Genomic DNA, 24787 nt, shown 5'->3' with positions numbered 1-24787 from the left:
ACTTTCAAGTCTCAAAAAGGCCATCTTATAAGTGATGAGAAACCAAAAGAAAAGACATGCCCTAGGGGGTTAAATTTACAGTTCAGATGATTATTACAGAACAAGAGCAAAAGAGATAGAGGGTCAGAGAGTTAGGTTTAAAGGACTAAAGAAAAGAGGAGAAAGAATGTCTAACAAATTAATTCCACAGAAAATATTCCTTTACTCATGGTGGAACTAGAGCATATTTTAAAATTTGTAGTTTATTAAATAGAACCTGTTCAGTAGATCAGAATTCAAGAGATGTGATAGTTAAGATGACAAGTGTGAAAAGATTTCTGAGCTTCTAGGTACTTCAGATTTTGAAAGACACATTATTTGGAATCAGAGCAGAGTTTTTAGTTTGACCTTTGACTGAGTGGCCTTCAAGGTTATCTTTCTCCAGGCAGGTCTGTGATAAAGGGAGATACCTGAAATTACTAATACTAGGGCTCCTGTCATGACAGCTTGTCATCCTCTAAAGATCAAACTCTTTAATCAAACCTGAATTGAAGCTACTCAGTCCATAGAGCACCATACCAGGAAGGAAAAGGATAGGTCTGACATCGTGCTAATTTTGAGTTACAGTCTTTTGAGTACATGGAGTCTTGAAGGACTTTGTTCTTTAACTCCACAATCCTGTGTGGAAAGATCATAATTTGATCAGAATATGAGTGATAGGTCAGGGAGTGAATAAATCTTCAATTTTGTGTAACTGAAGAACTTTAAGAACTGGAAAATATTTGACCTGTTTTGGGTTTAACATTGTTACACATAAAGTTGGAATCCTATCTAATAATAGACAAATATGCAAATTGACCATACTCCGACACACCCACAAGCCACACCCACCATCCAATCAGAGCGACTATGCAAATTAACCCAAACCAAGATGGCTACAGCCACAGAGAGCAAGGTTTCCTAGGTAACAGAGGAAGCCAAGCTTTCTGCCTGCCCTTGCCAGGCCTAAGCCTCCACTCAAGCTACAAAGTTTCAATTATAGAAGGTAAACAATTCAAACAAATGGCAGCAGAATGGAGCTTGAGAGAGCAGGCCAGGGTTGCCGCCAGCAACAGGGGAAACAAAGCTTTCCGCACAACCTGGCCGTGCCCACCCGCTTAAGCAACAAAGTTTCAATTATAACCCCAACACAAATGGCTGCCGGCCTCGGAGGGAGCCCCAGGCTTGGCTCTGCTCCAGGCTACAAAGTTTCAATTGTAGAAGGAAAATAAATTCCAGATACCAGGGCCTCGCTTGGGTTGCCAGGGGGCGTGGCTGGCCTGCAAACCACCACAGGCCCCTCGCTCAGGCCACCCCACACCCCAAGGGAACCTCCACCTGATCCGGGACGCCCTTCAGGGCAAACCAGCTGGCCCCCACCCCTGTACCAGGCCTGTATCCTATCTAATAAAAGAGTAATATGCAGATTGATCATCACTGCAACACACAATATAGCTGCCCCCATGTGGTCAAAGATCCTGCCCCCATGTGGACACAAGGTGGCCACCACAAGATGGCCAGCAGGAGAGGGCAGTTGGGAGGCACCCGGCCTGCAAGGGAGGGCAGTTGAGAGGGACCAAGCCTGCAAGGGAGGGCAGTTGGAGGTGATCAACCCTGCAGGAGAGGGCAGTTAGGGGTGACCAGGCCGGCAGAGGAGGGAAGTTGGGGGCAAACAGGCTGGCAGCAGAGTGGTTAGGAGGTGATCAGGCTGGCAGGCAGAAGCAGTTAGGGGCAATCAGGAAGGCAGGCAGGCAAGCAGTTGGGAGCCAGCAGTCCTGGATTGTGAGAGGGATGTCCAACTGCCCGTTTAGGCCCGATCCCGGGCCTAAACGGGCAGTCGGACATGCCTCAAGGGGTCCCATATTGGAGAGGGTACAGGCTGGGCTAAGGGACAACCCCCCTCCGTGCACGAATTTCGTGCACCGGGCCTCTAGTTAAAGTATAAGCAGAAATTGGGCTTTTATAATTGGTAGTAACTGCCATTTTCACTTTCTTTAAAAACATTTACAAAATTCTGAAATTTTATAGAGACATTGTAAATATTTTTCAAAAGAATAAAATGAACCCTAAACATAATTTTAAAGGTCAAAAGATTTTTGGGGGCAGCTAGGTGCAATCAGGCAGGCATGCAGGTGAGCAGTTAGGAGCCAGTGGTCCCAGATTGTGAGAGGAATGTCCGACTGTCGGTTTAGGCCTGATCCCCAGGATTGGGCCTAAAACGGCAGTTGGACATCCCCTGAGGGGTCCCGGATTGGAGAGGGTGCAGGCTGGACTGAGGGGACCTTCCTTCCTTCTCCTCCTCCCCCCGTGCATGAATTTCGTGCACCGGGCCTCTAGTTAATAAATAATAACACAAGGAGGCGCTCTCTGCTCCTCCTGTTCGTCAGACAGCCTCTCCTCCCGCGCTGTGCCAGCAGCCACAACCCTAAGACACGATGGTGAAGGTCAGAGTGAACGGATTTGGCTGCATTGGGCGCCTGGTCACCAGGGCTGCTTTTAACTCTGGCAAAGTGGATATTGTCGCCATCAATGACCCCTTCATTGACCTCAACTACATGGTCTACATGTTCCAGTATGATTCTACTCATGGCAAGTTCAAGGGCACCGTCAAGGCTGAGAACGGGAAGCTTGTCATCAATGTAAAGTCCATCTCCATCTTCCAGGAGCGAGATCCCGCCAACATCAAATGGGGTGATGCTGGTGCTGAGTATGTTGGGGAGTCCACCGGTGTCTTCACTACCATGGAGAAGGCTGGGGCTCACTTGAAGGGCGGAGCCAAGAGGGTCATCATCTCTGCCCCTTCTGCGGAGGCCCCCATGTTTGTGATGGGTGTGAACCATGACAAGTATGACAGCTCCCTCAAGATTGTCAGCAATGCCTCCTGCACCACCCACTGCTTGCCCCCCCCCCCCCCCCCGGCCAAGGTCATCCATGACAACTTTGGCATCGTGGAGGGACTCATGACCACAGTCCATGCCATCACCGCCACCCAGAAGACCGTGGACGGCCCCTCTGGGAAGCTGTGGCGTGATGGCCGCGGGGCTGCCCAGAACATCATCCCTGCTTCTACCGGCGCTGCCAAGGCTGTGGGCAAGGTCATCCCTGAGCTGAATGGGAAGCTCACTGGCATGGCCTTTCGTGTGCCCACCCCCAACGTGTCGGTTGTGGACCTGACCTGCCGCCTGGAGAAAGCTGCCAAATACGACGATATCAAGAAGGTGGTGAAGCAGGCATCAGAGGGCCCCCTCAAGGGCATCCTGGGCTACACTGAGGACCAGGTTGTCTCCTGCGACTTTAACAGCGACACCCACTCCTCCACGTTTGATGCTGGGGCTGGCATTGCCCTCAATGACCACTTTGTCAAGCTCGTTTCCTGGTATGACAATGAATTTGGCTACAGCAACAGGGTGGTGGACCTCATGGTCCACATGGCCTCCAAGGAGTAAGAGCCCCCTGGACCACCAGCCCCAGCAAGAGGAAGAGAGGCCCTCCGCTGCTGGGGAGTCCTTGCCCCAGATCAGTCCCCCGACACACTGAGAATCTCCTGACCACCGTTTCCATCCTAGACCCCCTGAAGAAGGGGAGGGGCGTAGGGAGCCCTACTTTGTCGTGCACCATCAATAAAGTTCACTGTACCCAGCCAATATTTAAAATCTAAAAAAAATTTTAAAAAAAATAATAACACAAGGATAAACTGTGTTTTGCATATTCACAATCATAAACCTACTTTGCCCCACCCTGTATCTGTTACTTGTCAGATACTACTGCAGGCATTGTATTCTCATTCTGAAAATTCCTTCTCTCCTAAGAGAATACATATATTACACATTTTATTACAAACATCTTCACACGCAGACATGATACCTGCTTTAGCTGAGTCCCATCATCATCTTTCTCAAAGCCTAGCATTTAAGCTGCTATGTCTTATGGTTTAATGGCTATGAGACAAGTGTCTGTTCTCAAAACAGAAAGATATGCAGGAGATGTAGAAAAAATACTTCTTTCATTCTTATGGATCAAAAAGAAAATAATTGCTTTTTATAAAGATGGGGGAAAACGTGTGAAAAACCTTTATTGGTACACAATCAGTTCTTGGAATAAAAATAACGAAAAGATTCCATGCAAGGCTGTACCATTGGCTTTTTCATACTTTCCTTTCTGTCCTTCTCAAGAGTACAAGAGCATCATCTCAGAGACAAGAAGGATGGCGAGGGGTAAGAGTGACAACTGGTCCTGAATCAAAGCCGTAATAAAGGGCCATGGTCTATCATGTTATGATCATACTGGCTTGTTGTTGCAAGGGGCCTAAAGAGCAGGATCAGCAAACTCACAGTTCAAAAAACAGCTCTTGAATAATACCAGAGTGTGAGTGTCTCTTGAGATCATCTTTTTTTTTTTTTTTTAAACCCAGCAAGGATGAAGTTGCTCTCTTCTAGGAAATGGAGCACACCATCTCTTTCACCTCTGATTTAAATCTAAGAAAAATCCTAATTAGCACCAAGAGATGCCAATGCCAACAGAATAGGCTAGATTCTCTTGTTAAGAAATTACCACTGTTTATTTCATTATTATAATTTAATACACTGACACTGTCCAATCCAAGACAGGCCAGACCAATCAGAGAGGCCTATGAGAAGGTGAAAACTAATCCCACCTCTCACATCCTTCCCGAAAGTGGGCTCATTATAGGGCTCCCTCTAAATTTTACAGGTAAAAGGGCTACTCCTTGGGTGCCTCAGGCATTTTAGATGGAAGGTGAAGCCGAACTACATAGAAACTCATTGAGTCTATGCACCTGGGAAGCTTGGCTCCTACCTGACATCTAAATAAGGGTATTATTGGTTCCTGTGACAATTGAACCTGAGCTCAGGTAAAGAACAAGTTTGTGACTCAATCACGAAGAAATGGTGTGAGTATTTAAAAAATAAGACAAAAGAGGCAAACTCCTTCAGACTACAAACCTGTATTTAGACCTGACCTACAAAGGATGTGTGCTACTGATTAGAATCCACTTTAGGAAACTGTGATTAGACCTCTACTTGGGAAACTAATAGCAATGAACTGTACTATGTGCTCAGATGTGATCATATTGTAGTTCAACTCTCTATGCTTCACACATTTCTCTCTCATTGGTTGAATTAAGGGCTTTATCAGATTTTTCTCCATAGGAAACCAGAATGACTGACCTCAGGCAGAACTGCTCCCACCAGGGTGTGGAACCTGTGAAAGTGACTTGTGATTTATGGACTGTCTGAATAAACACACAGGGATGCTGCTCCTGGGGCTATGCTGCATTTGCTGAGTTAGCAGGAATGCGGCCAGAGTCTCCACATGTTTGGATGGGCAAGATACACAAAGGCCTCATGAGAACAGGAGGGGAGGATATGCTTTCAGAGAGTCCCAGGGGATTCCCTCGCTATAGAGGAGATAGCCAGGGAAGGCTTGTGTGGTGGCACCTGCTCTGTGAGGCAGCCTGTGTACAGGTCTTTACCTAAATCAATGGTTACACTGGGAGAAATTTCACCCACTAACCAGGGGGAACATTCATCAATGTCTGAAGACATTTCTGATTGGCCCCACTGAAGTGGCAGGAGGTGGGCATGTTCTACTTCAAGTGAGTGGAGCCCAGGGATGCTACTAAGAACTTCCTACAATTCACAGAATAGCCCTCATGACAAAGATTATTGGGCCCCAACTGTCAACAGCACTGAGGTTTCAGGAAGCCTTACCTAAATCAAAAGAATATATCCTTTACTTGTTTAATTTTAGGACATTCACCATCTCCCTTGTGACAGATGCTCAGTTACTAAGACTATTACTTGTAGTTATGAAACCTATTGTTATATTCTGTTTGCTTCGCCCTCCCATGAGAAATAATTCACACAAAGGAGTGTAGAACAAATCAATAGCTTCCACATAATCCCAGGCAAGTACAAAATAGCATTGGGGGAAGTGGGTGATCAGAACTCTAAAGTGATTAGGAAAAATATAATCACTATCTAGATTTTCTTACTCTATGGTGTCCTTCTATACCTTCTCTCAGGCAACAACAAGATCTTCCAAGATTTCTGCTTTCTTTTTTCCAAATATAGTTTCCTCCCCTTGCGCACCTTTAGAATGTTACTTGTGTTATTTTTGTGAAGGGTGACTGGCATGTCTCCTCTTTAGCACAAAGTAATGAGCCTGGGGGCGGGGGAGGAGGGGCTGAGAACATAATCTTCTATGGCCTTGATGAGGAGGGAAACACTTACAAACTTCTCTTTTCCTTTCTCCTTTTCCCTGTGATTTTTGATCTTCCATTCCTACATACATAACAATCTTATTGTCTATGTGTCTTTTATTGTCAGCCAGCTCCAATCCCTTTGTGAAAGCAGGCAGGGTATAAATTACAAATAAATAAATGCCACCCAGAAGAACCCTTGCCTACATGCATCATGTGCTATTTATAGCAGGTTTCACATAGCCTTCATCAATGAACTGCCACCAGTCAGTGTTGTTAAAATGATTTCTTACAACTAAGGAGCATTATTATGTTTTCCAAGCAGGCAAGGCAATGAGTTATTGTAACTTCTGCTCAACTTCTTATTAAGAGCTGAACTGCCTCAGAGCCAGAGTGGGTTTCCTGGATAGGTGAGTAGACCTTGGATGAGTGACAAAACAATTGGAAGACAAACACTTAATGGGTCAAGAAAAAATGGGTATCCCTTTCTAAGTCAAAAGATTGTGTTGTGTATGGATATGTGGGGTGACAGCCCCAGGGGCTGTCTGTAGATGGATCACTGTAACCCACAGGAAACACCTGGGTGCAAGTACTCAAAAGGAGACACCTCAGACTGAGGCAGGGCGGGAGCATCAGGAGGAAGAAAGAATGGAAGACCCATTCTTCCCCCAATAGAATTAGATTATGGTGCCAAAGAAAGGGGTGGGTGGGGGACAGAGCCCTAGAGACCCCTTTCATGAAGTCTGTTTTGTGTAACTTTGTAGAAAAATCCAGAGGGGGGAAAAAAATCAACCATAAGAATCGTTCCCTTATTTACTTTATAATTGCACAAAAAGCACTTCAAAATCAATATGCGCTACCACATTCTCTTTTCCCCTTGCATCAGTATTTGTAACCTTTCAAAGCTAAATAATTTGTCTCTCTGTACCCTAGAACTGACTATACTTCTTCTAATGCTCTTAATTCCACCAAATAGATAGATTTAGGTCAGGGGAGGCCCAGGAAATGAAGGCACACAGCTTTAGCAGGAGCTCCCTAGTCAGAGCCCGGGACCTTGGCTGCAGATTGTTCTCATTTTAGCGCTCCCCGTGCTAGAAATGTGTTTTGTTCCAGTGTTCCTATTCTGTAACCTGTGCTACTCCTTTGTGTGTTGCTTTGTTTAGTTTACAGTTTAACACAGAAGTAAAAATAGGTAATCTTCTTGTTTCTTAGGGAAAATGAGTACCATGTCACTTGCCTTGATTAAATGGAAATTCTATGTGATTCTACAAAAATGCTTAAGCTCAACAGAACAAAATAGCTAATGTTTTTAATCACACTTGTTTATAAACCATTTTCTAACTGATTTAAGATTTTAACAGCCTAGGAAGATAGATATTACCTGAGCTGAGATTCAGTAATCATCAGATCACATAGGTCAATGAGTGGTAGAGTTAAAATCAAATGCCAGGGTTTTGTGTTGGTTTGTTTGCTAGTTGTTATTTGTTGTTGTTGCTTTGCTTTTTTACTACAAAGTCAGTGTTCTCCTCTGTAAATCTAATGGATGACTGGTATGAACCAACTACAGGGTTTTGATCTCTTCTGGCCACTGTAACCTGTAGGTGAGTGGCTCTCTGCCTCATGCCTGACCCAGGTCTGTGACACCACATTGCTGGACCCACTGCTCTGGGCCTCCATAGGACTGGACACTAGAAACTGCAGGTCTAGCCATTCTGACCAGATACTTTAAAGGCTGTATCTGGGATCTCAACAGAAGGTGATTTTCCTCTCAGGGAACAAAAGAATGTACTCAGTGTTGGACTGGAAGGTGTATGTGCCCCTAAAATTATTGGCTGTGGTTTAGGAAAAGTCTGTAAATCAGAAAAAGGTGGGACATGAGGGATCACTTATAAGGGAGTATTTAGGTTTTAGAACTGGTAGCAAGCTAACAAGCATGTAAAGATAGACTGCTGATTTACCTAAAAACTGTGGAGCTGTAATCCAGTCTTTTCCACACTATGTCGGGTCCCCAAAGCAGCACAGCACGTCAGGGAGCAGACGGCCTAGCTGCCGTTCTGCTGTCAATGGCACCGTCAAGGGAGGCAGGGAGCTGTTCAGAGCAGGCCCCAAGCACAATGACCTGGTGAGAATTACCTGGGACCTAGACTACAGGAACTGCCAGGTGGCACTTGAGAACCAACTTCTCTTCTGTAAGGAGGGAGCTGATTACTAAAGCTGGAGTCCCAGAAAAGGAGGTGAAACTCCAGTAACAGGCAGTTTGTAGAGATGCGGGATGTCAAGGGGTAGTTTTGTCTGAAATGAATGATCCAAGGACAACAGTTAGATCGGCCACTGGTTTCACCTCACATATGCAGAGTAAACAGTTTGCTTATAGCTGGTTCTTGGTCTTAAGTGCAAGAAGGCCCTGGTTACTCGGAGGAAATGCAATAGATTTTTATTCTTGAGTCTCGGAAAAATGTTGACGCTTTTATCATGAGTCTGATAAATAGAGAGAAATGCCAGACACATGCAGAGTGCAAATGCTTATATGGATCCGTTAGAAATTCATCTCGTCATGAGAGTATTGCATGAATGATGCATAGGAATTATGTTCTGGCTAATATAAAAGCATATTGAATATGAAAATAGTCATGTTTAAGCATGTCCTGTAGAAAAAGCAAGAGCTATGAAACGTGAATCTCAGAGTGAAGCTCTGTAACAATGGTAATAATCCCTGTACGTAATCACGTAAGGTCAGGCTCAAGGGTCATCATGCTCAATATCCTCATAGTACAGGTGAAGAAACTGAGTCCCATGGAGGCAAAATATATTGCTTATGAGCTCTAAGCAGAACCAGAATGAGTTCTTCCTTCACCTATCCTGTTGCTGTGGCAATGGGCATCTTAGGGACTTTTCTGCTTCAATAAACCCTGTGGCCCCTGCTCTGTCCGTGTGCTGCAGTGACAGAGAAAAATGTGGCTGAGAGGACCCATGACCAGGGGTCAGAAGAGCTGGCTGAGTGGCTGCCATGACCTCACCAGCTGTGCTATTGGGTGGAAACCATCAGGCCCCTGTGGATCTCACTGCACCTTCCATAAAAGGAGGCAGTCAGACCAAATGCTTCCCAAGACTCCTTCCAGTTCAAATAGTCTGTTTCCACAGAGCGGAGATGTCAGGCCCACCTCCCAGAAAAACTGCTTCCACTCCCAAAGGATGAACTGTGCAGAGGGCAACGTGCCGTTTTGATGCCCCAACTTATGCCCTTGGGAGAAGCCTGGCTGAAATTTGGGATAAAGTTTGTGACCTTCTGGCATATTTTTCCTTTTCCCTAGTAAACTATTCTGGCTCTGAATTAATCATAATAGCTCTGGTCCAGCACTTTAAATGAGTTAACTGAATTAGATGGGGACAATTTAACTAGTGTCTCTCTCTCTCTCTCTCTCTCTCTCTCTCTCTCTCTCTCTCTCTCTCTCTCTCTCTCTCGGAATCACTATACAAGTAAGAATTTGGATCAGAAGGTGCACTCCTAAAATTCTAGAGAAAATCCTGGGAAATGACACAAGAATTTGCAGTGTGGGCCCTGGGAGAGCCAGACCATTGTCAAACATGCCCACTGCCATGATACACCTCACTTGCTGACACAGAAGGATGCAGATGCTTCTCAGCTGTTAATAAGCATTTACTAGGCCTTTTCCTCCACTCCAGATATGACCAGCCTGGATGACAGTATCAGAAGGGCAGTCAACTTTCCATGAATTGTGAGATATGACTACTCCTGATCCGAGTGCCTACTAATCCCTGATCATGCACTGATCATACAAAGCAACTGCAAGCAGGAAAAAAACCAAAACGTAAAAAACGGCGTTGCAGGTCAATGAGTGCAAGAATGTTTGACCCTGATCCAAGTGGCTGAAGTCCAATTTTTCCCACTAATTTCACTGTCTTAATAACATGCCCTATGAAAAGTAGATATGGTCCAACATAAAAAGCCTGGAGTTCATCTCAACTCAGTCCAGAAAATGAAAGACCAAACTAAAGCCTTTTCTACATGTAAATAGCCATTATATGTTCATTTCCAAGTTACACACACACACACACACACATACACACACACACACACACACACTAGAGGCCCGGTGCAAAAAATTCATGCACTGGGGGAGATGGTCCCTCAGCCCAGCCTGCACCCTCTTGCAGTCCTAGAATGCTCGCTCCTTACTGCCCTCCTGCTCACTGCTCCTTACTACTCGGCTTGTTGCTCCTTAGCACTCCTGCGGAGGTGGGAGAGGCTCCCACCACCTCCGCTGAGCTTGCCAGCCATGAGCCCGGCTTCTAGCTGAGTGGCGCTCCCCCTGTGGGAGCACACTGACCACCATGGGGCAGCTCCTGCATTGAGCATCTGCCCCTTGGTGGTCAGTGTGCATCATATCAACTGGTCATTCTGGTCATTCCACCGTAAAGGTCACTTAGGCTTTTATTATATCTATACTAATAAAACCCTAGGTGGCCCTCATGCCCTTGCATCATCATAAGATGGCCACCCCACGTTGCCACAAGATGGCTGCCCCCACGTCGTCACAAGATGGCTGCCACAGGATGGCCGGCAGGGGAGGGCAGTTGTGGGCGATCAGGCCGGCAGGGGAGGACAGTTGGAGGCAACCGGGCCGGCAGGGGAGGGCAGTTGGGGGTGACTGGGCTGGCAGGGGAGGGCAGTTGGGGGCCATCAGGCCAGCAGGGAAGGGCAGTGGGGGCGATCAGGCTGGCAGGAGAAGGCAGTTGGGGGCCATCGGGCTGGCAGGGGAGGGCAGTTGGGGGCCATCGGGCCGGCAGGGGAGAAGTTAGGCATCAATCAGACCATCAGGGAAGCAGTTAGGGGGTGATCAGGTTGGCAGGAAGAAGCGGTTAGGGGCAATCAGGCAGGTAGGCAGGTGAGCAGTTAGGTGACAGTGGTCCCGGATTGTGAGAGGGATGTCTGACTGCTAAACCAGACCCCTGAGGGGTCCCAGATTGGAGAGGGTGCAGGCTGGGCTGAGGGACACCCCCCTGTGCACGAATTTCATGCACTGGGACTCTAGTAGATATATATGAGGTTGCCAGGCAAGAAAATATTCTAAACAAATAACTCAATAAAAAAGGGAAATGAAAAAGCAGGGAATTAAAAAAAGAAACGCACAAAACACAACTCATGGTTACTGTAGAATTAAAAAACAACTCTGGACCTAGGCATCATACAATTACTTCATTTGTAATGATCTCAACACTTTTATGACTTGGAGGAGAACTTAGGATTGTGATAAATAGATCAGCTCAGTGAGGTTACAGCTGCACATGGATATTCACTTTTGTGAAGTTGAAAGCATACGCCTTCTAATTATGGAGTGGCTGACAGATTTAAAATAGAATAAAATGCCCATGTTGAAGTAGCTTCTGCTCTTTGATTTAAAACAACACAAAACATTGCTGCCATTACAGTAAAACCTCAATATAATGGGCTAATTCAGGCAAGGGGGAGGGGTGTTTGTTAAAGCCGAAAGTCCCTTTTATAATAAAGTAGGTTTTCCAAAGGCATCGGTTAAAAATTTGACAAATTAGTTTACCTGTTTTTACTTATTTAGAAACATTTGTGTAATTAAAATTAAGTATTATGAAAAGTTTAATTTCACAGAACAGTTTTCTACATATGTACTACAGTAATTTTATACTGAATAGGTGTGGTAAATGTGTGCATTCACCAGTCACCTGGAATAAACAAATGTACAAGACTGGGCATGGCTTAGCACACGTGGGAACATCAGCCAGCACATGTAAAAACTGCTGCAGAAAGTCAGGCCATGTGACAACAGAACCAATTATGTACCTCACCCGATGTGATGTGATCCATTCTAAGCATTCGCTGAACATTGTTTATGAGCGGTGACTCTTGGGTTTAAATATGTAGACTGTAGGTGTAGATATGTAATATTTATGTCAGTGAAATTACTACAGTGTTTTTTTCCAATAAATGGCCTATTTGCAAATATTTGTGAAAAATAACAGTGAATTAATAACAAAAGAAACATAACCTTTTAATTTCATTATAAGCAAATCTTTGTTAAAAGCACTTATAAATTAACAGGGTTTTAATTTTCATATATGACTACGGACTGGAAATTCCGCCCATTAAATTTGAAGTCTATTAAATCAAGGTCCTTAAAATCGAAGGTTTACTGCATTTGGATGGGCAAAGGTTTGCTATGGCAACAGTACTGGTAGTTTGGGAGGAAAATGGCAAACACAAAAGGCAGGGGTTAGAAGCTCTGTGTTGAGGCATCTGTTCCTGATCTCAGTACGTAGGAAAACCACAAGAAAACCCACACAGAGGATGGAGTCCCAGCCCAGACCGTGACTGTGCGTGCATCTGAGATAGGTGTCCTTATCTGTAGAAATAGGCGCTGGACAAGTCTATATGATTATTATGATTCTATCTGGGTTTGACAATCACTAATTCTATGAGTTACGTATTTTCTGGAAGGGGCCACCCTGTTGCAAATCTCTGTTTTTCAAGGGTAAGTCTCCTACTGTGATACAACATTAAGCCACTTCTCATAGTGTGTATGATAGCATGCTTGTTCTTTATCCCCTTCATAAACCTAACTTCATTTTGAACCCACTGAACCTATCACCTATCACTCTAGGTTTATTTAGTTCACCTAGGAATTTAATACCTAAACCATTTCTGAAAATAATTAAGTTCAGAGTATCTTTTTAAGATGATTGTGTATCGAGTGTAAAGACTCTAAGGTTCAATACTAAGGAAAAGGAAAGAAAATCCAAAGGAGAAAAAAGAAACAGTACCCATTACTCTGATTCTATAATATACATGCACACTTTTTACACTGACATCTTCGAAATCAGGACGAGTTTTATAATTGATACAATCTTAAAATTAAGTGGACTTTTTTAGTGGTATATAAAGTAATGGTTCTTTTTACAATGATGTCATCTTATAGTCTACAAAATATGGTATTATCTGTCACATGTAGATCAAACTCCAATCTTACTCCCAAGAGAGAGAGAGATAAAGGCGGGGGGTAGGGGGGAAGGCGAGTTTCTATTGAATAACTGGAGAATGGCATTCGAAATTTTCTGCAGCGATGACTATTTGAAAATCTTGGGTTATTTTCCACAGAAGCAAAGAGCTGGATTTTGTTAAGTAAAGATGCCCGCATTCTCAGGCAGAAGAATACCCACATACTATAAATTATCCTCCAGGACAAGAGACTGCATGACTGCTGTGCAGGGAATGGTGACAAATTAATACAATAACGATGCCCTGAGCGTGCTAAGAAGCGGCAGCCCCTGCTCCTCTGTCATAGCAAGATGATGAGTCAAACAAATCCGGGGAGAAATTACTAGATTAATTAAGCCAGGTGATTATGTCTGAACATTATTGTTTGAAACCCGTAACTCTTCTTGAAAGGTCATTGGGTTTGACTCAAGAAGGTGTGTATAAAGCCGATAAGAAGAATTAGGGAAGAAGAGACTCATACCATGGAATCAATGGAAAGCTTTTTTCATTTGGGTCCTGTTTAAAAAAAAAAAAATCCCTGAGTAAGTTTTTTTAAACATCTGTATTTAACTTAGAGAGAAGAATAAAGTTGTTGCATGTGTCACTATTAGTAAAGGGATGTTGGGGTAGGTGGGAGTGAGGCATCTGTTCTTGTGAATAAAGAGCTAAGTTATAAGTAGCACCGAGTGTTCACCAACGTGCCCAGAGCCAGCCTAGATTTTCACTTGAGTAAATATATCTCTGGTACCAACAGGTCCAAAGTCTGGGAGAAAACACAGCAATTGTAAACCAGCCAGGCAGCTGCATATAGAGACCTGGGCTCTACATGCAGATGCAGGTTTGCCTGATTGTATTATCGGAAACTGTTTGAACTCATACAGAGAAATAATGAAACATCTCTTTTGCTAGAGCTCTGGGGATGCCTGGATGATACATATTCCCAGCCGGTGCTCTGGGGAAAGTAATAGCCACACAGCAAGTGGAAATCGTACCTTGCAAGCCCCGCTTTAATCATTTTCAAGCACTCGTATCTTTCAGATGGCTTTGAACCCAAATGAGCTGAAGGCTACGTGTGCCCTGCTATAAACGCAACACCTTACAGAATCTAATTAATCATCTTCATTCATTTCTAGCCTAAGAGCATGGTTTCCATGGTTTACCAAGCACCATAATCACATACAGTAAATGCATATAGCTAACCAGAGACTTAAATTCCAAGGGGAGGCTGTGTTTTAATCTTTTCGTTATAATTACAGTTTGAAACTAAGTCCTACATAAAACACATATAGATATTTTATGGGTTTCTAAGATATTACGATGATATTTTAGTATGTGTAAGATGCTCTGGAGTGCTTTGCAGAGTTTAGATCTTGAGAGTTGCTTGTATATTTCGATTTCTTTCTTTGCATTTTTTTTTTTTCATCTGAGCAGCCCGAGGGAGAAAAATCCATGTGGTATTTTGCAGACACAATGGAACACGGGGCCAGCTGCCCCTGTACTGAGCACAGTTCCTATTAGTATGAATGAAAATGACACGCATACATCAAGAGGAAAAAGAGACCCCACGGGTTCTAAACCCAAAGCCGAGAGACAGCCCTGCTCTCTGCCACGGAGCCATTTAATTAAACTCTTATTTATTGCCACACACTCCAGTTTCATGGGTTTCAGAGAGCAGCAGCAGCAGCCGTCTTTGCTTATTACAAAACCAGCCTTGCTTACTTTCCAAAGAGTTCGCAGATCAATAATCATTGAAACATATATTGCACAGTCTGACTTGAGGACTGAAGCCGGTACGCCCTCAATGAAAAATGAAACACACTTATTGTATTTGTAACTAATGTTCCTTAAAGTAAAGCAAATATTGATATTCCAGGCACACATAAAAACCAAGATCTATAACGAAGTGTGTAAAATGCACCCTGCATGCATTTAATAATCATACTCCATTTTCAATAACGGGAAACAAGGTACAATGACTGCTATAATTCACCAGCCCCCTTTTTTTCCTCAGCAAGCACCACATTGTTTTATTACAATATAGCAATCCTGCCGCATTACATTTTACAGTATGTGTACAAGAACCATAAATACACTAGCCCATCTAAAATATGCAGCCGCAGACTCTCCCAGCTCTGGTGATGCCTGCAATTTTGCTTTTTATGTGGATTTCACATTTTGTTGATACGTTTGCAATGAAATCCATCCTGCCCAGAAGAGAAATTATTTTACATTTCCATTAAAAGCTACAGTAGTAAATAAACCCATCAGAGTTTATGTAGATATCCACTTGAATGTCGAGGGGCGCCCGTTAAAGTGCCAAATCCTGTGTTAAACATTTGATAAAAGAGGACCTAGAAGGTACACTTCCAACATTTTTTTCAAGTGATAGAGTTTTAAAGGTATTTCATAATACTGTACCAACCTCTGCAGAACCCTCAAAAATCAGGGAAAGTTTATGTTTGTCAGTAAAGCAACTGTACAGCTCATCGCCACCGAATGCCCCGTCGGACGGGAAATGAAATGGTGGGTGACACTAGAAAGCAGAGAAAGGCTACCAGAGACGGCTCAAGTTCAGAGACCGCTGGCTTGGCACACGCAGGCATGCGCACTCAAAATAAGCATGTAGTAGGTTACAATCATTAAAGGTGATAAATAATTAACAGTCCCGTAATTGAAACGATCCTCTTTTAAAGAATAAATTAACAAGGACACTTGGGTAGGCAAATACATATATGGAATATGGGTCAAAACAGCTGGCTGAGGAGAGGAAAGAGCCACAGCAATTAGTTAATTTAGAGAGAGATTACTGTGAATGGTTTTGCGATGTCCCACTTAGGTTTTCCCATTAAAAAAAATGTGGTTGCAATAAAATGAAAAAGAATAAGGGAATGTTTGTATCCCCTAAGGCTACATGCCATGCAAGGCGTTAGTCATTCTTGCATACTTCCTTCCTTTGGACAGTCTTAGGTGGGCACTGTCATGCTTTTATTTCTGTAAGTGGGGAAATCAGCTTAGAGGGAGGAGCTTGTCCAGGGTCAGAAGTAGGGTTGGGATTCCTGTCTGTTGATTCCAAAGCTCAGGTCTTGGTGCACAAAGGTACCAATCAAATACAAAACTGAAATGCTCATAAGTCAGGTGTGTAGTGAATGAATATTTGATATCAATTGTAAAGACCAATCGTTCTCTTATGTGACACTGGTGTTTAACATTGACTTTGGCTCTTTACTGGGCTGCAGTGGATGCTCTAGAGCAGTGGTCGGCAAACTCATTAGTCAACAGAGCCAAATATCAACAGTACAACGATTGAAATTTCTTTTGAGAGCCAAAATTTTTAAACTTAAACTTCTTCTAACACCACCTCTTCAAAATAGACTCGCCCAGGCCGTGGTATTTTGTGGAAGAGCCACACTCAAGGGGCCAAAGAGCCGCATGTGGCTCGCGAGCCGCGGTTTGCCGACCATGGCTCTAGTGGATATCTACATAAACTCTGGTGGTTTATTTACTGCTGGAGCTCTTAATGGAAATGATAAATAATTTCTCTTCTGGGAAATAAAATGTGAAGAAAGGTATTCCTGAAAATGAAAGCAATGCATAGTAATTGATTAAAGAAGGAAAAAGGTCTTCAATTTTTGCTTCTACCTCCCTAACCCTGTTCTTGTCTCTAACCTGATCTACCAGTGTTGCAGGGGTGAAGAGAGCTGCTGCCATGTGTCAATCATGCACAAAGGGTATGACCTAAGATGATTTTCTTTTCGTTTCGTAGCGAAAATGAAGGGGGAAAAAAACCATAATGAATTTATATATAGTTACATTTATTTAAATTTATAATTCTGCAATTGCATGTTGTTAATATCCTTTGGAAAATTAAATAATATTTAAGGAACATGGCTCTTGTTATGTCTTAATGTCCTTTCCAGGAAAAGAAATTAAAAGTGGGCAAGACTCAGCCAATCCCTCCACTGAGGGAGAGGGAAGAGGATGAATTTTCCTGTGGAGTCTAGAAGGCTGAAGGAGAAAGGCCGAGGATTGGCATGAACTCACTTCCATGCAGCTGGGGTAAACAAATGGAGAAGCTAAAGAAGAGGATGCTGAAGAAAGAGGAAGGGAGAAAAACAATGGTGGGAAAAATGCAGGCATAAGGGAATAATGAAGTCATCAGAAAAAATAATAAAAATAAAATAGAATGTACGCCTCGGGTGTTCACAGCACATTCTCTGTTTCTGAGCCCCAAGTAATAGAGATTTTACTCAGGCAAAGAAAGTAATAAGGGGAACAAATAAACATAAAAATGACTCAACGCTTGACATGCTGGATGTATTGACCAAGTGCTTCCCAGACTTGGCTTGTGAGCGGTCTGACAGCAGTTGTGGAGAACAGGAAGGCGACTATCACAGATCAGACACTGAGGAGAAATTACCATCCCAGAGGCATGGGGAAGTGATAATTTATTCTTCTTGCTGACTCTATCACTTGGAGCTTAGATCCATTAGTCATATTGATTCTAGACCTTCCACCTTGACTGGTACAGAGCACTTGCTATGACAAAAGCAAGTTGTTCCCATTCTTCATTGTTTTACTTTGAAAATAAATGTGTTTGTCTCTGTGCAAACATGACTCCAACAGCAGCTGCCTCCCTAAAACCAAAAAGACATCACTATTGTTTAGAAAGGATTCATTAGCCCTGACCAGAAGATGATGAGCTATTATAGGATAAGTGCGGATGAAGTTGGACTGAATTGTTTTAGAAAGAGAGAATAAGAGATGCAAAGCTCAACATGACCTGGAGGCAGCAGCATATTCTTTACAATGTGAGAACTACACAGAGGCAGAACTGGTGCCCCAAACATGCCAGTGGCATGGTATGGACGAGCAGTAAAACAGAGAAACAAAGGGTTAATGGACTTAATACTACTAATAATAATCATAACCATCTGCTGTGCTATGTGATATAAAGATATCATCTCACTTAAATTAATCTTCATAGCACCCTTATGAAGCATTATTATCCCATTTTGCATATGAGGACCCTGAAGTTCAAAAAGGTTATAGAATTAATGCAAGATCAAATAGCTAATAATAGGAGGTACCTGGATTAAACTCCACCTTGTCTGCAAGGTCCACACTCTTAAACGATATAATTATAATAAATAAAGCTTCTGTTCATTTTTATGGGGCCCTCTAAAGATTCTGTTTTGCACCCACTCGCCTTTCCAGTAGAAAAAGTAATAGTTCTACTTAAAGAAATCCCAATGGATTATAACTTTGCTAGTTATGAGGTTGAGAAGGGAATCTAAAACTTACGTCTCCTGCCTTCACCATATTTCACATTTCCTCAAGTGAAGCTGAGATGTAAGTGTGTACATCTTGGGTTTGAAGGGACCACCCTAGCGGAGACTGAGGTACACATTCCAGAAATATGTTCCACAGCCCACTGTGCACCCACTGAGGTGCTGACATGGTTCAGCAGGCTCTCTACTTTGAAGTGACTTCCTCTGCAGGGTGGTGGCCTGATGTGATTCACCCATCGTGGGCAGTTTTGACCCACCAGTTTACGGCTAGTCTACAGCTTTGCAATGTGTGTTTTATGCCATGTGAAGCAAATCGGGCCTTCTGAGATGTACAGGTAGGATGCAGACAATGAGCACTCTTTGGGGAAGAGAGCATATACCTGTCTGACCCCCTGAGCTCCTCATACTGATTTCCCCTTTATCTCTTTTCTACAAATTTATTGCATCCTTCACTGTCCCAAGCTCATGCCCACCCAACACAGGTAACTCCTTGATTAATCTGCAAAATCTAACATAATCATTTCTATTAGGGCTTTTTGCCTTCTCTTTTCATTTAAGCATCCCCTCAACGTATATTTTCTGAGTGCCTATCACATGCCAGGTACTCTGCTAAGGGCTGGATGTAGAGAGCTGAATGTGGCATAGTTTCCTCTGCCTACAATGTGATCACAGGCCAGCGGGCGTATGGTAACAACTATCTATTGATGCGGGGCTCAATTCAACAAGAAAATTACTGAGCACCTGCTACACGGCAGCCACTATGCTAGATACGTACAGCATCTTAGATTCTAAACTACTTGTGAGCAGAGACTCTGCCTTCAGCATTCTCAAGGAGGGGTGACATTGGGCAATGAATGTCTGGAGACATTTTTGGTTGTCACAACTGGTGGTGTCAGGGTAGAGGTGCTACTATCCTCCAATGGGGAGAGGCCAAGGATGCTACTACATCCTCCTACACGGAGCAGGAGGGCCCTCACCACACAAAGGAGTACACAGCCTCTGCCGTCGACAGTGTTGAGGCTGCAAACCCCTGTCCTGTCTTATGCTCCTTCAAATCCGAGTCAGAGTTTAGTATTGACTGGCCAGTAGCAGGAAAGGGAAGGAGATTATCTTTGGTAGAATCTGTCCTCAATTGCCTCATGGATCTGCAGTCACTTCTGGGAGCCAGGAAAGCAATTCGAGCCAGGAAACCCAGTAATAAGAGCATGATTAGACCCAGGTACAGCAGTGATTCAAAGCAAAATTTCAGACTTCAAAGCAGGCAAATGAAAGGGATAATGGTCCTGGCACTTTAAATGTAGCAGATAAGCTAAGCCACAATAGCATGAAGGAGACTTGATTAAATAAGCCTAACTGAACAAATGCGGGCAGGGTAAGAGCAGATGCAAGGGGCGACTGAGACAATGGGGAAAGGGTAGGAAGAGAGGAGAAACTCTTCACATGATGAATCGCAGAGGTGATCTGGGAGAAAACAAAAGCTCTTTCTAGGACTGTGGTACCAAAGGACCTTTGAGAGGATATCTCCATTATCTGGATGAAAAGATCCTGCCTCATGACAACACTTTTGTCTTTTGTCTGCCTTGAACCCAGGCTTTAGCGAAATACGCAAGCAACTTGGCATAGAGCCTGAAAAACCAAAGCTTTATATGTGCTTCTAATGGGCTCAAAAATCACTGGTGAAGAGAAAGATCTCAGCACATTTTAAAGGAAAATGTGGAGCAAGTACAAAGGAAGCAAGTGAAATCTTCAAAGGCTCTGTCAAATAGTGGGGAAGTCCATACTGAATACAGAGGTGAAGGGCTTGGTGAGGGGGCATCTAATGACACAAAGATCTTTGACCCCTCTCTTCAGCTCCTACCTTTGTTCTGCATCAGGGAAGAGAAGGGTGCCCATTAGGTAAGCAGTGCAGAGTGAATGGGGTGAGTCAAGGCCATGTTGCTTAGCAGCAGCAACATCAAGACTGGAAAGCATAAGTGTCTACATCGTCTGCACTTCTGCCAGTCAGCTCTGAGCGACCTCTGCAACAGAAAGAACAAGAGGCGTAGGAGACACAAGCCTGCTTCTTGCTGGGGTGATGGAGGCAGAGGATGTCCTCCCAGCACTGGGCAGGGTACTACTGAGAGCAGGCTTCTGCCGTGGCTTGCTTATTCTGGTCTTGAGACTTTTCTGCAAGTTCAAAATTACTTACAAATAAATAGTTCTTAAAAAGTTAGTTCCCATGATGGCATAGAGAAATACATATTTAAAACTTCATACCAGTTTCTCTGTTGCAAGGGTCCTGAACTAAAAAATCATATGGACATTGAAAAAAAAAGAGACAAATACCAGGTGTACTGATAAATAATGCGGATTTTTTTCAATAGATGGAGTTACACATATGTTGATTTAGATGCGATTTGATATGTATGCTATTTTGTTGTATTGACAGCAAGCTTTAAAACTTCGTATGTCAAATTTGCTGAAGGTGTTAACATCATAGATATCTTTATGCTTAAAAATGTGGAATTTCATGCCAAAAAAAATAGTATTTGTGGGAAGTTTTAATTCATTACTTTATTTTGAAGAAAAGTGCTGCTGAAGGTATACTTCAGGAAGCTTATGGTGAACATGCTCCATCTCAAGATACTTGTGAACGCTGGTTTAAACGCTTTAAAAGTGATGATTTTGAAGTGAAAGACAAAGAATGTCCAGGTCAACCGAAAAAGTTTGAAGACCAACAATTACAAGCATTATTGGATGAAGATACATGTCAAACTCAAAAACAACTTGCAGAAAGATTAAACGTTGCTCAGCAAACAATTTCTGATCATTTACAAGCAATGAGAAATATTTTAAAGGAAGGAAAATGGGTGCTACATCAACTGAATGAAAGACAAATGGAAAACCGAAAAGTCATCAGTAAAATGTTGCTTCAACGCACAAAAGAAAGTCTTTTTTGCATCGAATTGTGACTGGCGATGAAAAGTGGATTTATTTTGAGAATCCAAAACGCACAAAATCATGGGTTGATCCAGGTCAACCATCAACATCGACTGCAAGGCCAAATCGCTTCGGAAAGAAGACAATGCTCTGCATTTGGTGGGATCAGGAAGGTGTGGTGTATTATGAGCTTCTAAAACCAGGTGAAACATTTAATACTGATCACTACTGACAACAAATAATCAATTTGAAGCAATCTTTGATCGTAAAATGACCAGAATGGGCCAGAAGACACGGCAAAGTAATTTTGCTTCATGATAACACACCATCACACACTTCAAAACCAGTTAAAGACACACTAAAAGATCTTGCCTGGGAAGTACTAACCCACCCGCTGTATTCACCAGACCTTGCTCCTTCAGATTACCACTTGTTCTGATCAATGGCACATGCACTTTCTGAGCAGCACTTCAAAACGTACGAAGAAGTGGAAAATTGGGTCTCTGAATGGTTTGCCTCAAAACAAGAAAAGTTCTATTGGGACGGCATCCACAAATTACCTGAAAGATGGGGAAATGTGTAGCTAGTGATGGACATTACTTTGAATAAAGCACTTTTGATGTTTCTCTTGAAATTATCGTGTTTTCTTTTATTACAAAATCTGCCTTATTAACCAGTACACCTGGTAAATCTGGCATCCTGCTTCTCTGATTCCAACCCTTCAGTAGCTCCCTACCACCGGTGAGCAAAAAAATTAAAATTAAAATTAAAATCTAAGTTTTTCAGGATAGCAAACAAGGCTTCCTCTGATGTCATCTTGCCATCTTGCCTATCCCACCTAGGGTCTCTATGCTGGCGATGCTCCCACTGATTCTTTAGGCTCTCAAGATAAAGCTAACTGTTCTTCCTGGCCAGCCATGCTGTTTTATACCTGTGGGCTTTGACCATGCTGACCCTGGGCCCTGAGTGTGCTGTGTAACTTTCCACCACAATGATCTCGTATTCATCTTCTAAAAACCTGCATGGGAATTATCGGTAAAATCTTGGTTGACCACTCTGGCCAACAGAAATAACTGTTCTCCTTCGATATTACTGTTGTTACCATGGCTATAGACAGTGTACTTTGTTTTCTATAGTTATTTACATAAACATCTTATTTATTTGATGCTTGAGCTTGTCAGGAATAGAGACCGTGACTCATTTACTGCTCTATGCCTTGAGGCAAAGAAGCCATCGGTTCAAGTTGTGAGAGATTAAAGATGTATTACACCAAGCAAGACCCATGACTGTCTTTAAGTTATGCTCTGATATCAGGTTCAACAAAACTGGCCCTGCATCATGAGTGGGCACTGTAATAGAACAGAAAGAACCCACCATGAGAATCAGATACACTCCTGCTAGAATTCCCCCGTCCTCGCTTACCCAGCACATGGCATGTGATCACTAACAAGAAACCCTGTGGAATGGTCTCAAGATTCAGGCTTTGAAATAAATAAGAACTAGGTGCCTTACTGCCTGAGAGACTCTGGGGAAGATAGTCTAAGCCTTAATTTCCTTATCTGTGAAATGAAAATGATAATAGTACCTAACTCAGCTGAAAGAATAAAATAGGAGAACATGTGGTAAGTGTCCAGCGGAGGACCTGGCATGCGGTCCTCAATATATGGTAGCTAATGATCCTTCATGAAGATTCTATCATCTCAGCAGCTCATGGATTTGGATGAAATGATACATAAACACAACCCATAATATATGAAAACATTTATTTGCAATGATTATATGTACCCTTATGTTTATTGCAGCATTATTCCCCATAGCCAAGACATGGAAAAAACCTGAAGTGTCCTTCGATAGATAATTGGATAAAGAAAATGTGGCACATATATGCAATGAAATACTACTCAGTCATAAGAAAACATTTGAGACAACATTGATGAAACTTGAGAATATCATGCTAAGTGAAATAAGTCAGAAAAAGCTAAGACCCATTTGATTTCAATCATATGTGAGATATAAAACTGAAAGCAACAAATGAACAAACAAGTAAAACAAACAAAAACTCATAGACACAGACAACAGTATGTGTAGCTACCAGAGGAGATGGGGATGGTGGGGTTCTAAAGGGAAACGCGGGTCAAATATATGGTGATGGAAGAAAATTTGATTTTGGGTGGTGGGCACACAATGGACTATACAGAGCATGTATCTTAGAAATGTACATTTGAAACTTATATAATCTTATTAACCAGTGTTGCCACAATAAATTAAATAAGTGAATAAAAAGAAAATTAAAAAGTGGAAAGGACAAAACAAAAGCTATGTCTTGATGTCCTACAAAATAAATAAGCTCATTGTAACACACACACACACACACACACACACACACACACACACACACACATTCACACACATAAAACAAAACAAATTAAATTAAAAAAACAAACATACCACAATCCAGCATTTGTCAACTCCCATCTACTTTGAGGTCTTTTCTCCATTAGCTTTGTTTTCCTTTTTCTTCCCCTAGCATTATGATCACCCCCTCTACAGCACTGGTTCATGTTGCTTATTATTTGAATGCTTTAATTAAAAAGGAAAATGTGAGTTCCCTGGCTATCAGGAAGGAGACACATTTGCACATGCAAACCTGCAATGTTCATTACCATGTAACATGTTCCTCCTCTAAATATAACCAGATATTGTAACTAAGCCCCCACCCCCTTATCTGCAGGGGACATGATAGGCGCCTAGAGATCCAGTGGATGCCTAAAACCACAGATAGTACCGAACCCATATGTACTGCACATTTTTCCCTATACATACACACCTTTTCACTTACAGGAAGCACTTTATGGCTTCTCTTAGGCATATCAGGATTGACAGCATTGCTACTTTGGGGATATTATTAAATAAAATTAGGGTGATTTGACCACAAGTGCTGTGACACTGGGACACCAAGATGGCTACTGAGTGACTAGTGGCAGGTGCATCTACAGGCAGATATGCTGGCCAAAGGGAAGATTCATGTCCTGGGCAGGATGGAGCTAGCTGATGGCACAGATCTCATCATGCTACTCAGAACAGCATGTGGTTTAAAACTTATGAAATGCTTACCTCTGGAATTTTCTATTTAATATTTTGAGATTGGGATTGGCATGGGTAAGTGCAACCAGAAAAAAAAACACACACATGAATAAGGGGGACTACTGTAGACGGATGACCCCGTTGAAAGGGAAGATTCAATGACTACCTAGCCTCACACATAATGAATACACTGGAGTGACTGCTCCTATTAAAATTTGGTGACATTATCTG

General features: G+C 42.8%; 2 protein-coding genes across 4 annotated transcripts in view; one reads left to right on the top strand and one right to left on the bottom strand.

Annotated features, from left to right (window-relative positions):
• UNC5D (unc-5 netrin receptor D) overlaps nucleotides 1-24787 on the bottom strand; it is a gene marked incomplete at both ends in the record, with an annotated part of 503620 nt that overhangs the window by 142693 nt on the left and 336140 nt on the right. The window lies entirely within an intron of this gene.
• On the top strand, nucleotides 2385-3655 carry LOC307104357 (glyceraldehyde-3-phosphate dehydrogenase-like). Its single transcript, XM_079779269.1, has one exon. The coding sequence runs from the start codon at nucleotides 2454-2456 to the stop codon at nucleotides 3462-3464; it is 1011 nt and encodes a 336-aa protein (XP_079635395.1). The 5' UTR covers nucleotides 2385-2453; the 3' UTR covers nucleotides 3465-3655.

The sequence above is a fragment of the Cnephaeus nilssonii genome (assembly GCF_951640355.1).
Source record: "Cnephaeus nilssonii genome assembly, chromosome: 8".
NCBI classification, from domain to species: Eukaryota; Metazoa; Chordata; class Mammalia; order Chiroptera; family Vespertilionidae; genus Cnephaeus; species Cnephaeus nilssonii.
This window is presented reverse-complemented; position numbering and strand designations above follow the sequence as displayed.

Bases quoted from the DNA above. Each gene is read 5' to 3' on its own strand.
- LOC307104357 (XM_079779269.1), top strand. From the start codon at position 2,454: ATGGTGAAGGTCAGAGTGAACGGATTTGGCTGCATTGGGCGCCTGGTC.